Source organism: Geotrypetes seraphini, chromosome 2 (assembly GCF_902459505.1).
Source record: "Geotrypetes seraphini chromosome 2, aGeoSer1.1, whole genome shotgun sequence".
In the NCBI taxonomy this organism is placed as follows: Eukaryota; Metazoa; Chordata; class Amphibia; order Gymnophiona; family Dermophiidae; genus Geotrypetes; species Geotrypetes seraphini.
In genome coordinates this window covers 368,482,788-368,497,689 of record NC_047085.1, presented here as the reverse complement: position 1 = coordinate 368,497,689, position 14,902 = coordinate 368,482,788, and the positions used below count along the sequence as shown (strand labels likewise).

The 14,902-nt window shown below is 39.4% G+C and overlaps 1 protein-coding gene across 1 annotated transcript; it reads left to right on the top strand.

Moving 5' to 3' along the window:
• Positions 1-3,995: 3,995 nt before the first annotated feature.
• LOC117354899 lies at positions 3,996-7,918 on the top strand (the record flags this gene model as incomplete). Its single annotated transcript, XM_033932855.1, has 1 exon — positions 3,996-7,918. A coding segment is annotated over one exon (3,519 nt), but the record flags the coding sequence as incomplete, so codon positions are not given.
• Between the last annotated feature and the right edge of the window lie 6,984 nt (positions 7,919-14,902).

Below are 14,902 nucleotides of genomic sequence, written 5' to 3'. Positions count from 1 at the left end.
ATCATATTAAGGATAAAATTTATCTTAGGAGCTATGACCATTTTAATTGTTTCAATTCTGCCCCACCAGGAGATATGAAGAGGGTGCCAAGAATGTAATAGAGTCTTGATATAATCAATAAGTTTTTCACTATTGTGGTATATTGTAGTAGGCAGAGTAGCATATAAATCAATTCCTAGGTATCTCATACTTGTGAGAGACCAAAGAAGATGAAAAGGTTGAACTAAAGCCGGTTGAGAATAAGTGTTAAGTGGTAAAACTTCTGTTTTATGTTGATTTTTTTTGTAACCAGAAAAGAGAGAAAAATAACCTATTAAATCAAAAAGGGCAGGTAGAGATTGATTGGGATTAGTAAGATAAAGTTGTGCATCGTCTGCATAAGCCGTAAGTTTATATTTAATGTTGTTATAGAGGATTCCAGAAATTCTATCGCAGGAGTTAATTGCTAGAAGAAGAGGTAAAAGAGCGATATTGAATAATGTAACCAGACAGACATCGTGCCTGACCTGGTTCCAGCTAAAGTTCCTCATAAGACACAAAAGAAAACCCGGAAGGGAATGGACAAGGATTGTTCTAGGGGTGATTTGCAGGTTAACCACCAGGGGGAGCCTGAAATCTCCCAGGATCTCCTGGAAGAGCCATATCTAGGTCACCACAGGAGGAGCCCAAGAGCCACAGGCAGGTCTGCTGACTCAGGTAGAGTAGGGCGTGCCCCTGCAGTACAAAAACCAACAGCTGAGCACAAGCAGAAAGGCAAGCTAGGGAGAAGGTTGAGACCTTTCCTTCCTGAGAGTCTCCTCGGGCCAAGCAGGGACGATACAGCCTCACCCATGGAGGTACAGGAGGCTGGTGAATTGCTGGAGGAAGTTCTTTCTGACACTGAACTTCCAATGGAACTTGACAACCTGCCTGAAGAAGCAAATCCTACTGAGGAAGCCATGGAGGTTGGCCTTTCCACCAGCTGCAGATCCTAATTGGCAGAAACTGTGAGTGTGTTTTCAGCTTGCTTTGTTTGAGAGACTGTTTATTGAAGCTGAACCTTTTGGGATTTTGCTTTTCTTTTCTTTTGCTGTTTTTGCCTTTTTTGTGAAGCTGATAGTGTCTGATTTGGGAGAGGTTTGCTGTTACCTGGGAGGGCAATTTTGTAGGCTATAAGATAGCTAATTTAAAGCAAACCTAAGGCACTCTCCATTGCCTGGCAGTTTAGTGAAAGGTTGCCAGAGGCTTCACTTTGAAGCACTGAGAATAGGGTATCCAGTGCCTTAAACCCTATTGTTTTTTTTTTTTTTTTTTTTATGAACTGAATATCCTGCTTAGGAGCAGGCTGATTTGAATGCTGAGGTGAGCACAAACCTCAGAGGGGTGAAAAAGAAAAAAAACCACTTTGGGACTTTATGTTGGAACTGTTTATTACTCTTACTTTTGAATTTGAACTGTTGGAAGTTGGATGTACTACTTACCTGTTCTGTGGAACTCATAATTATCCTGACTTTGATGCTTTGGAAGGAATAAACCTGAGATTTTGATTTACTTCCTTTATGAGACGATTGTGGTTTATTTTTGTTTTTCCTATTGGTGTCAGTCCAAGCCTGCAGGGTGACTCTAGTCCGGGTCACACGCAAGTGCTGTTATATCGTGTAACCATTGAGGGGTGCTGTTGAGTCCCGATCCGACCACAGTCCCGGTTACAATAAATAAGGAAAGAGGGGACAACCTTGTCGGGTACCTTTATGCAGCTTAAAAGAGGATGATAGTATGTTATTGGTGATTGTTAGGCCTAGGGCCCGGGGGTACATGTCTCCTCAAGTCTGTTTTCCTAACCTCCTTAACCTTAGTATTACCTTGACAACAACAAATGCTTTACTAAGAACCCAACAGCTTTTCCCTGATTTCAGTTACAATGCGTACTGCTCAAATAACATCAGTAAGGACAGACCTGAGTGTCACCAAAACAGAGAACAAAAGAGCAAGACCAACCGTTTACTAGTCCCTGCAACACCTCATTAATAACCTCAAAAGGACAGTAACGCCAGATGGGACCTGAATGTTACTGTAACACCTCCTTATGACATTCTGATCTATGTGTTGTCAAAACAAATAACAAAGGACCAGTACCAACTGTCTTACTAAGAGGACAGCAGTTTTTCTCTATAAAAGAGAAAAACTCAGCCCATAGAATTTGAATCCAGTTACGTTGCAACAAGGGACAGCCCGGGTTCGGTTCTCCTTTCCTATCAATCGCTTTGGGTTCCAGATTGTGAGGGATAGTGATGTCCGGAAATACGGTGATGTTATTCTATTTTAATATTTATCTATGCATGTAATAAAGTGTTATTGTTTAAGCTTTATATTGTCTGGGTGCCTTTTTGAGGGTTACTGATCATCTCATTGGGCAGAAATAAGTGGCAGAACAAATTGGTACCAGGAAGTGGGGTTGATCGATGTGGTCAAAAAGGCACCAGATGAAACATGGGGTTGAGGGGCAGGCCCCCAACCTCTCCATTCCGGGTTGGGATGACAGCATTTATAAATTAGTAGCCACTGAGTGGTCTGTCGAGGCAGGATTATGTGAATCCTGGACTTTTGGAAGTGGGGATCCACATGAATTATGTGCCTCTTTACAAAAGGTGAAAATTACAAAAGGAAAAGAGCGAGAGGGAATTTCTAGACGAGGATGGATGATTTTAGCAGCATGGAGGAAGTTGCATGAAGCTAAACATGAGTTACAATCAAAGTTAGGGGAGCTGGAAAAGAAAATGTGTGAGCAACAGAATGCCATCACAATGCTACAATGTCAAAATAAATTGTTAATGGATAAGGTGGACACCTATCAAAATGTAGCCGAAAAGGCAGCCGTGCGTTGTGCTCAATATAAATACAAAAAACGGAGGGGGAAAATAAGTGCCAAAAAGGTTAGGACTTTGCTTTCCCATCCTCCGGATGATTGGGATCCAGATAAATGGGATGGGGATATTTGGGATTCCAATTCTAATACCAGTGAGGAGGATATATGTAATGAAGGAAAACAGGCAGAAAGCTTAGAAGCAAAACCAGTAAGAAGACGAAGATTACAGGGAAATCTGCAGACAGGAGAAAATCTAACTAGAAATGATGTTATGGAGGACTTTACTCAGCAAGAAGTCATGGATATTATGGCACGCTTTACACAGCGGCCCGGGGAGCCACTAATACAATGGGTAATTCGGGTACAGGAGTTGGGCGCAGCAGGGATTATGTTAGATGCCACAGATGCCCCTAAATTTGTTCGAATTAGTCAAGAAGCAGCAGTACAAGATGCGCTACGGGAGGATCCCGATCCGACAAATTACAACCAATGGTCTCTATTAGAAGTAATTGGTAAGGGTGTCACGAGGCGATATCCCCTTGAATCTGACTGGCCTTCCAATGATAAAGTTTGGTATACATTGAAAGATGCACAAATGAGAATTAAGGAAGAGGCTATGAAGGTAGCTTTAGTAATAGGTCACGCTGACACATATATGTCATTACCTTTTACTGTATCCATGAGAAATAAAATTATCAGGTATGCTGCACCGGCATACAAACAGGTAATTATGACTCTGTTGATCAATCAAACAGACAGGTCTATTTTGGAAGTCTTGGAAGCGGTCCGACAGTTAGGAGATCTGGGAGACTGGGGACCTCAAACTACTTTTGATAAAAAGAGGGAAGGACAATCCAATTCAAACAGGGCTAATCGAGTATCCCGAAGGGATATGTTTTTGGCATTAATAAAAGATGGGGTAAAGAGGGAAGAAATAGATGGGAAAGATACCGGGACTTTATGGAAAATGTACAAAAGCAGAGGATTAGGAAAGAAATCTATGTCTCAAGCCCAAGTAAGCAAGAGTGAGGATATACCGGTGCCAACTGCTCCTCCAGAGGAAACTGCTTCCACTCTTTATCCTGATTTAAAAGGGTGGAAGTGGTGGGAGGATCAATGATATGAATGCCAAGCCTCAGTGTTTGCCTGGACCAAATTAGAACAGCGTCCACATGTCGAGGTAAATATCTATTGGAAATCTGGGGAGCAAAAGGTACAAGCTCTAGTGGACACTGGGGCGGAGGCATCTATTATATATGGGAACCCTAAAAAATTTCGGGGCCCTAGAATACAAATATCAGGATTGGGGGGGAAAATTATACAAGCAGTACAGACAAAACTGAGATTAAAAATTGGACAATTACCAATCCGGGAGTATACTGTACTGATCACTGAGATTCCCGAGTATATAATAGGGATAGATATCCTGAAAGGACTAACCTTACAGCTTTCTGATGGAATTTATAGTTTTGGCAAATCACCAGCCATTCCTATAAGATCAGTAGTGGTGGGAAAATTACCTGTTCCAATAGTAGTACCAATCTCCACAAAAATTGTAAACATGAAACAATATCGCATTCCGGGAGGGCATGAAGAAATTACCAATACAATACAGGATTTGGTGAAAGCGGGAGTAATAAAAACAGTTACCTCCGCCTTCAATAATCCTGTATGGCCCGTCCATAAGGCGGATGGAAGTTGGAGAATGACAGTAGATTACCGAGAATTGAATAAACACACGCCACCTTTAAGTGCCGCTGTTCCCGATATGATAACACTGGTTGAACAAATTCAATCACGAACTGGTACTTGGTATGCAGTTATTGATTTAGCCAATGCATTTTTCTCTATTCCTATAGTGGAGCAATGTCAGGAACAATTTGCATTCACTTGGCAAGGGAGACAATATACATTTACCAGACTACCACAAGGGTATTTACATAGTCCCACTTTCTGTCACAAGATTATAGCAGAGCATTTAGATAACTGTACCTTACCTGAAGGAGTAGAACTATCACACTATATTGATGACATTTTAATCCAGGGTAATACAGAAAAGGAAGTTGCAGATGCTTTGGCATTGGTAGTAGAAACAATGAGACAGGCTGGGTGGGAAATAAATCCAAAGAAAGTGCAGGGACCAGCACAAACAGTGGTATTTTTAGGAATTAAATGGTCAAAAGGGTGTCGAGAAGTGATAGAGAAAGTTAAACAGAAAATTGTAAACTTCCCTTCTCCCCAAAGTAAGAAACAAACCCAGGCCTTTATTGGCCTTTTTGGATTCTGGAGGCAACATATTCCACACTTGGGGCAAATCCTGTCTCCTCTGTACAAAATCACAAGGAAAAAATATGATTTTGTCTGGACTGAACTCGAAGAGCAGGCTTTCCAGAGAGCAAAGGAAGCTATTCAGCAAGCCATGAATTTGTGGCCATTAAAGGAGGGTCCAGTAGAATTGCAAGTGAGTGTACAGGAGCGATATGCTAATTGGAGCCTATGGCAAAAGCAAGCTGGACGACGAGTGCCTTTGGGATTCTGGAATAGGACTCTCCCAGAAACTGGGACCCGATACACACCCTTTGAAAGACAGCTGCTAGCATGCTACTGGGCTTTGGTAGCAACAGAACAATTGACCATAGGACACGAAGTAATGATACGACCAGAAATACCCATTATGACATGGATCATGAGTGACCCAAAAACTCATCGTATTGGACATGCCCAGGAACAGAGTATCATAAAATGGAAATGGTACATCCAACAGAGGGCTAAGTCAGGCCTACATGGAGTAACGATGCTGCATGAAAAAGTATTTAATGTGCCCACAGAAGATACCCCATTGCAAGTGGACGACATATGTGAAAGTCCCATTCGGTGGGGAAAGACATATCAAGAACTAACTGAGACACAACAACAGCATACCTGGTTTACAGATGGTTCCTCCAAATACCAGGGTCAACTGAGACATTGGAAGGGCGTGTCCTTTAATCCAGTCACAAAGCAACTGCTAACAACCACTGGAAAAGGAGAGAGCTCACAATATGCTGAACTATATGCAGTGTGGCAGGCCATACGGCTAGAACAAGGACAACAATGCCATATCTTTACTGATTCATGGGCAGTAGCAAATGGAATGACAACTTGGATGATGAAATGGAAAAAGGACAATTGGACAATTCATAATAAAGAAGTCTGGGGAGCCAGACTTTGGCAAGATATTCTGGAATGGGCCAATACTACCGTAATAACAGTGTACCATGTAGATGCACATGTGGTGAAAGATACGCTTGACACTGTTTTCAACTCTGTTGCAGATAGCGCATCCAAACTCACTGAAACAGAGTTGGCAGAAGAACAAAACTCTTCCACCCCGCACGTTGTGGTCATGGAAACAGATGTTGCTTCCGAAATGGCCATGGCAACATGGGCACATCAAAAGTCCGGACACCTTGGAGAGAAGGGAACTATTAGGTGGGCACATGATAGAGGAATACATTGTACTGTAGATATGGTAAAGACAGTAATCAGTAATTGTCATTTATGTAAACTAGCTCTCACATCAGCACAGCAGATGCCCCCAATTTTGGGGAAAATAGCCAGAGGCAGGCTACCAGGTCAGATTTGGCAAATAGATTATATAGGCCCTCTACCATTGTCTAAAGGATGTCAATATGTGTGTACCATGGTAGATACCTATTCAGGGTTGTTAGTGGCTTATCCTTGCCGGAAAGCCAATCAAGAAAACACAATTAGAGCATTAGGATTAATTACCTTATATTACGGACACCCTCTAGAAATACAGTCAGACAGGGGGACTCATTTTACAGGTAATATGATTAGGGATTGGATCAATGATAACAATGTTCAATGGAGACTACATGTAGCCTATCATCCACAAGCCTCAGGACTGATAGAAAGAATGAATGGATTATTAAAAACCCAATTAAAGAGATTAGGATATCAGTCATTGCGTAGGTGGAGGGAACATTTAACTGAAGCCTTACAAATTTTGAACAATAGACCCATAGCTTCACATACTACACCCCTGAATAGGATGCTGTATTCCACACTTGAAGCAAGTGACAAAATTTGTACCCTCCAGTTTTGGACTGTTAGACCAGGAGTACAGCTTCCTATAAGGGCCACTGATGGATCTGCTGGACTAGATGTATATTGCCCTAATGAATGCAAATTAGATCCACAAATAGTGAAACCTATTCAAACTGGTTTGGGGGTGCTTATTCCAAAGGGATATTATGGACAGATTTGTCCGCAATCAAGTTTGGCTCTTAAAGGTGTAACTATAATGGGGGGTGTCATTGATTCAGACTATCGGGGCGAAATTGGAATATTGTTATTAAACCTTGGAAAAGAAGCTATCATTCTCCAAAAGGGGGATCGTGTTGCACAATTGATAACTATTGCAATTAAAATGGAAGCTCCACAGTTAATTGATAAACCCCTGCACCATTATGGCCGAAGTGAACCAGGCTTTGGGGCAGCTAATGTAATTAAAGCTGGTATGAGAATCTGGTGGAAGAAACCACTCCAACCAATAGTAGGAGCCACCGTAATAGCTGCAGGGAAAGATAGTATTGTACAAATACTAGTGGATGGTTATGAACGTCCAATCTTCGCTCCTCGAGACCAATGTTTTAGGAGAGAATAAAGATTCTTTTTCTTTCCACAGGACCTAACATGGAAGTGTATCACCATTCTATCTTTGGTATGGTACGGACAAACTGCAATAATGCCAGTGAAGAGTGACCGTCCAACCACTGTCGTCATGATCCAGTGGAAAAATGCTACCTCAATGAGAAAACAAGATAATTTCACATGCAGCGAAAACTCCCTGTGTAACATTTGGAATTTTACATTTTCTCCTTCCCCTGTCATTCGATATGACACAGATACCGGATTCACTAAATATTATAAAACTCCTTTTTGGGTGATGAATGCCTCTGTAATTAGCATTACCATTCGAAATCACACTGGGATCCAATGTACTAACTATACTTTCCCCCAAAATATAGTTAGTAAACAAGTGGCTCGAGATATCATACAAACACAAAAGTTTACTAGCACTACATTTTGGAATTTATCCTTACCCATTAACAGGGCACAGGGACTAATTTGTAGGAATGCAACCAAAATTGAAAACCGCACTGACATGGTAATTATTATGACATTTATCCAAACTAATCCTATTTCATTAAATGCCTCTTTAGTAAGAAATATTAGAGAATGCAAAAATACCAGTTTAGAACATAAGGAAATGATATATGAATGGAAAATTAATTTTCCTATTCTACCCAAATGTAGGACCCGAAGATGGCTGGATCAACTATTAGGGGGGGCGGGAACTACATTAGGTATTGTAAATACTATTGATTCTGAAATACTGGCTGGCAAACAAGCATCTTTTGGCTCCGGAGTAGCGGATGTATTTAGATGGGAAGGTAAATGGATGCCAAATACTGTACATAATCATGAACTAACCCTACGATATGATCAGTTAATGTTACATGTTGTTAATGATACTATAATACAGCAATATACTTTAGATAGTAATGTTTCTTCAGCCTTACATTGGACTATTTGTGAGATTCGTGTTTTGTCTTTTATACAACAAAGAATTAATTTTATCCAGCAGTTACAATTACGAAATACCTCATTGATTTTTGTATTATTTAATAAAACCACGCCCTTAGATAGAACATGGTGGAATTTTGATATAAAACAATGTTCTGATTTCTCCTGTGAAGGGTTGCTTACGTTATTTGATGTAAGGAACTCTACCATAATGTGTCCTTTCACTGTGATGCCTTTGGTATTAGGACCCCAATTATGGTTTCCTACTTACTATGGGCAACAAATAGATGAACAGAACAAAACATACGTGTTAAAAAATTGTAAACAAATTCAACATGGACAAGTTTGTCCATCTTCTTATGCGATCTATGAACCATGTTCTCTACAACATACCTACAATCTGTGCCAATGGACCGTTCAACCTCAAGGTTACACTTTTATACAAGAAATATTACATAAATATGTCTGTGTTGCTAGCAGTACTGTTGAACTTGTGATTCCTGCTATTCAAGCTCCCTTTTCAGTATGTTTACAGAATGTTAGTGTGTTGCAGTGGGCAAATAATGCAACTTATCATTTTTATGAACCCTGGATATCAAATGTAAATGTTAATCTTTCTTTTGCCGATGTACTTACTCCAATTATTTTATTACCCTCTGTAAAGAAAGCCATGCAAAATATAGCAATCCTACATAAAGCAAATCAGCAACGTAACCTTACCTTGCTACAGCATAAAATAGATACTGAATTTTTAAATACTAACTTGCATTCAGTGGCAGATCATATCGAAGCTACTACTGCACACCATTGGTGGGATGCTTTTACTGGGTGGAGTGCTACAGCAAGAAAAGTGTTTCTTCATCCCTTAATCTATATTTGTTTAGTTAACATTTCTTAATTGTGGATTTACCTATTGTGTATACAAACGAACACTCTCTCCCTCTATTCGGATGACTTCTTATTTGGAAATACAAACTTGAGGATCCAGGGGTGGAATGTTAGGCCTAGGGCCCGGGGGTACATGTCTCCTCAAGTCTGTTTTCCTAACCTCCTTAACCTTAGTATTACCTTGACAACAACAAATGCTTTACTAAGAACCCAACAGCTTTTCCCTGATTTCAGTTACAATGCGTACTGCTCAAATAACATCAGTAAGGACAGACCTGAGTGTCACCAAAACAGAGAACAAAAGAGCAAGACCAACCGTTTACTAGTCCCTGCAACACCTCATTAATAACCTCAAAAGGACAGTAACGCCAGATGGGACCTGAATGTTACTGTAACACCTCCTTATGACATTCTGATCTATGTGTTGTCAAAACAAATAACAAAGGACCAGTACCAACTGTCTTACTAAGAGGACAGCAGTTTTTCTCTATAAAAGAGAAAAACTCAGCCCATAGAATTTGAATCCAGTTACGTTGCAACAAGGGACAGCCCGGGTTCGGTTCTCCTTTCCTATCAATCGCTTTGGGTTCCAGATTGTGAGGGATAGTGATGTCCGGAAATACGGTGATGTTATTCTATTTTAATATTTATCTATGCATGTAATAAAGTGTTATTGTTTAAGCTTTATATTGTCTGGGTGCCTTTTTGAGGGTTACTGATCATCTCATTGGGCAGAAATAAGTGGCAGAACAGTGATTATAGATGCTTTTGGGGAAGAGCAAAGGATTTTAACATAATTAATAAATTGCGGGGGAAATCCAAACCAGTGCATCGTAAGAAAGAGATGGGACCATTCCACCCTGTCAAATGCTTTTTCAGCATCAAGGGAGAAGGCTATACAAGGTTCTTTGAAGTTACGTGCAATGGAAGTAAGATGGAAAAAGAGATGGGAGTTGTCTGTTATAAGTCGTCCTGGCATAAAGCCCACTTGATGGGGAGAGATGAGCGAGCCTATTGAACGTTGAAGTCTATTGGATAGTATAGTAGCGTAGATTTTATAGTCGGTATTAAGTAGAGAAATGGGTCTATAGTTTGAAATTAGGTGAGGATCTTTGCCAGGTTTTGGGAGAACAGTGATAATAGCATCTAAAAAATGACTGTTAGATACTTTTTGTGGATCTAAGGAATTGAACAAAGCTGTGAGTGTGGGAGAGTTTGTCGTGAAAGAATTTGTAAAATTCAACTGTAATGCCATCAGCACCAGGAGATTTACCAGAAGATAAATGTTTTATAGCTAAGAGAATTTCAGAAGAGTCAAAAGGGCATTGAAGTTTTTCAATGTCTGATGAACCTAATTTAGGAGATTGCAGCGTGGCCAGGAATTCTTCAGCACAGGGTGAGTGTTGTATGATCTCAGAAGAATAAAGTTGAGAGTAAAAATCTTGGAAGGCTTGTGAGATGTCAGAATGTGACAAAAGGAGTTTCCCATCTGAATCTTTAATAGATTAGATCTGTACTTTAGTTTGTTTTTGCTTAAGATAGTTAGCAAGCATTTTACTACTTTTGTTCATCTCCATATAATATTTAGTGGAAATGGTGAAAATGTCTTGTTGTGCTGCCATAGTTGCTAATTTATTATAAGTATATTTAGTCTATATATTTGGGGAAGAAGAGATTTATCTTTAGAAAGACAAAAGTCATGCTCAAGACTCTTAATTTGAAGTTCAAGATGATGTTATTCTTTTCTATCTTGTTTTAATTTAAACGCTTGACAAGAAATCAATTCTCCTCTTAATGAGACCTTGAAGACCTCCCATATAAGTAGAGGATCCATAGAATTGGAGTAATTGAACTGAAAGAATTTGTCTATAAATTTAGCAATCCTCTGTCTAACAGATTCATCAGATAGGAGGTGATTAGGCAATTGCCAAATGGGAGATTTGGTTGGGGTCACAGCGTTCCACTTTAATGCAAGTGTTATAGGGGCATGATCGGAGATGACAATAGGATTGATTGAAGTGGAAAGTAGATTAGGCACTAGTGAGGAGGAAATAAGAAAATAGTCGATTCTTGAGTAGCTTTTATGGGGGGAGGAAAAATAGGTGTAATCTCTATCATCTGGATATTGTAGCCTCCAGGGTTCAGTAAGGTCATAATGCTTAAGCAGGGAGTTTAAGACAGAATTAGCTTTAGAAGGTACAACAACACTGGAAGAGTGTCTATCTAGCCAGATGTCTAATGGAAAATTAAAGTCACCAGCCATAATAAGAGGGAGGGTGTCAAACTCAGCAATGGTGTGGAAAAGTTGAGTAAAAAATTCAGGGGAATCTACATGTGGGGCATTTACATTAACAAGAAGAACTTCCTGTGAGAGAATATTTGCCTTAACTATCAACCATCTACCTTCAGTATCATGTCTGACTTCCAGAAGCTGAACTGGAGTAGTTTTGTTAAATAATATCGCTACACCATGTTTTCTACTGACTGCTGGAGCCTCTGCCAGATAAGTCAGCCAATTAGTATTACCTAAAAAATGGGAGAGATTGGAGATATGTGTTTCCTGTAAAAAAAACAATGGAAGGCTTGAATATTTTAAGATGAGTAATGATTTTTTTCCTCTTTATGGGATGTCTCGGGCCATTAACATTCCAAGAAATTAAAGAGAGGTTGGAGAATGTTTTATCATCTGCCATGGAATTATAAAAAGCCGTTCATACGTACTTTTGCTGTAAGATTCAGGGATAATAATTACAGACCTGAGGTCAGAAATAGGCTATGATATCAAATCATTCAACTGACCCACATTGGTAACAAAATTCATGGAGAGTGATCAAAATAAAGTTTATAAAAATACTCAGAGATGTGGAACTCTGTAAGGAAGGCTTGAATACCTCCCTTGGGTGAAGAGTTCACCTTCCAGTCATTGTTGTTTTATAAAAACTTTGATCACTAACTCCACAGAATATTGCTTGATTCAGTCTCAAAAAACTTTCATAATAAAGATTTTTAACGTATTTGAGAGTCACTGTGTGTTGTACTATGTGCTGAAATAACACTTAGTTTAAGCAGGACCCCCAAGCAATATTCTGTGGAGTTAGTGATCAAAGTTTTTATAAAACAACAATGACTGGAAGGTGAACTCTTCACCCAAGGGAGGTATTCAAGCCTTCCTTACACAGTTCCACATCTCTGAGTATTTTTATAAACTTTATTTTGATCACTCTCCATGAATTTTGTTACCAATGTGGGTCAGTTGAATGATTTGAGTTCATACGTACTTGGCACTGCAACTCAAGAAGGTTAGAAAGACTGTAAAGTGTGGGGATATGAATGAGATTTGATGAACTGAGATTAGATTTTCTAATAGATGATCTAAGCTGCAGCCAACGATAGAATTGAGAATCTGGGAGGAGAATTTAGTTTGCATCTCATGGAAGGTAAGCCAAGAACCATCAGGGTGACAAAAGGACTGTATATCCCAGATCTGATGTTGGGACCACAACGGCCAGAAAATAATTTTCTTTCCAATTGGGAATAATCAGTTACGCCATATGGGACAAAAGGCGGATTGAAGCCAAGGATGTTCTAGTTGGTTATCAAGAGCTGTGAGGATATTATAAGTTGTTTGCATTAATGGGTTATGTAGGGATATTTCCGTATTCACACCTGAAGGTTAGGCCTCTATGATGTCATCAAGCCTGAACCATTGTTTCAAGAATCTCTCTGCAAGCAACTTTCCAGCATGAATTTTGCAAGAAGTAAGAAGTACACAGCTTTGCTGGTTCTGCCTGATGCATTATGGGGATGTACCCGAATGTTGCTATTCAAGGGCATTCATCTGTGCTTTAATAATGGGACAGTGTGAATCTTGAAGAAATTATTCTGTTCTTATCTGTCTAACGGCCCTGGGTCTTCCAGCATATATGATACTTTATACAGAAAGGCTATTCATCAAGTTCTGTTTCTGGATTGGTCCGAGGAAGTCATCTGATGAGATACAAGAAAAGAAAGGTGCTAATTAATTAATAGTTAGTTAGTCTGTGATAAGGTCCGGGGAAGCTCAGATCTGCTCACAGATGTTCTAATTGTAAACTTTTTCTTTCAATAATTAGACCTGTAAGTTACCTCGTGTGATTCTCTGCCTAAGAGATAGAAATTCGGACATTTAAAAACTGTTCTGAACTTAGCACAGATAAACGGAACTTATTGCTGATGATTTATAGCCTCATCAAGGATTTTCAACACGTGTAACTTTTACAACGGTATTCCTGACGTCTTCCAGCTGACACAAAGTTTTCTCTTCCACCTAATTGTGCCGGAGAGGCTAATTAAGGGTGAGCATACGGAAATTACTTTTATTAGCTTGGGAATTAGATAGGAATCAATTGTGATAAAGGTAAAGGGTTGAAAAGTTACCTGGGTGATAATATAATCATTTGCTAATCAGGGATTATTATTATAAGGAATAGTGTGTGTTTAACAAGAAGTTTTACTTAATTGTCTAACCATTAGATTGTGATAATCATGTACTGAGTTTCATTTGTGTAATTAGATATTTTGAACAATATTTAGATTCTGCAGCTGGCTTGTGAATTATATTTTTCTATTTTCATAATAAAGATATTTCTCATTAGCCTGGGTTTTGTGTCGTATAATTAGACCATGATATTTGGACTTGAATAAGAGGTTATGGTTTTCTCTAGACCACTTAACAGAGACGTAACGTGTTTATAATACTGCTAAGTGAACCATAAATCCTTCTACAGATTTTGGGGGCTCGTTTGCCGAGATATCTAGGTTTCTAATTTACGACCGTTGCCATGTCTGTGGACACTGAAACTCAAATTTCGTGGCATGCTCTTGAAAAGGACGTCTTTCACAAATTAGCTGTGCAAGTTTTAAAACAGCCAGATTCTGATGTGTATTTTTCTGACCTTGTTCGTTTATTACATGCAGATATAGAGGACTCTAATCAGGCGTACTGTTCAGTATTGCAGCGTCTCCTACATGCTCGTACTAAACCTACAGGAGAAATTTATTCAGAGCTCATCTGTGCGTTGTTTGCTTTTAAAACTTCTGTCTCTGCTAGTTTATCTCAACAACGTCAGCTTCAGAGTGATTTATATGAGCAATTAGAGGATTGTAAAAATTCTTTGCAGGCAGAACGGACTCGTAATGATTCCCTTGAACTGTTAGCTTCTAATTGTGAAGATCAACATTCCGACTTTGATCAGGTGATGTCTGAGTTACGACATCAATGTTCTGAGTTGAATGCTGAACTTGAAAGTTATAAAAAAAGAACAGTGAATATTTCTTGTGCGAAGTGTACCTCTTTAGTGACTCAACTTACTAATTTGAGAGCTCAGAAGGATGAGTTACAAGTCTCTTTATCTACTTGTCAGAAAGATCATGATAAGAGTGAAAGGAAACTTGCCGAGCTTATATCAAGATTGCAGAATGAACTTGCAGACGTAACTTCTGCTTATGTTTGTTTGGGTGAAAAGTTAGACGCTACCGAACGTCTGTCTAATGATAAGGCAGCCCGTGCTGACAGGCAATTATGTGCTTTACAAGCGG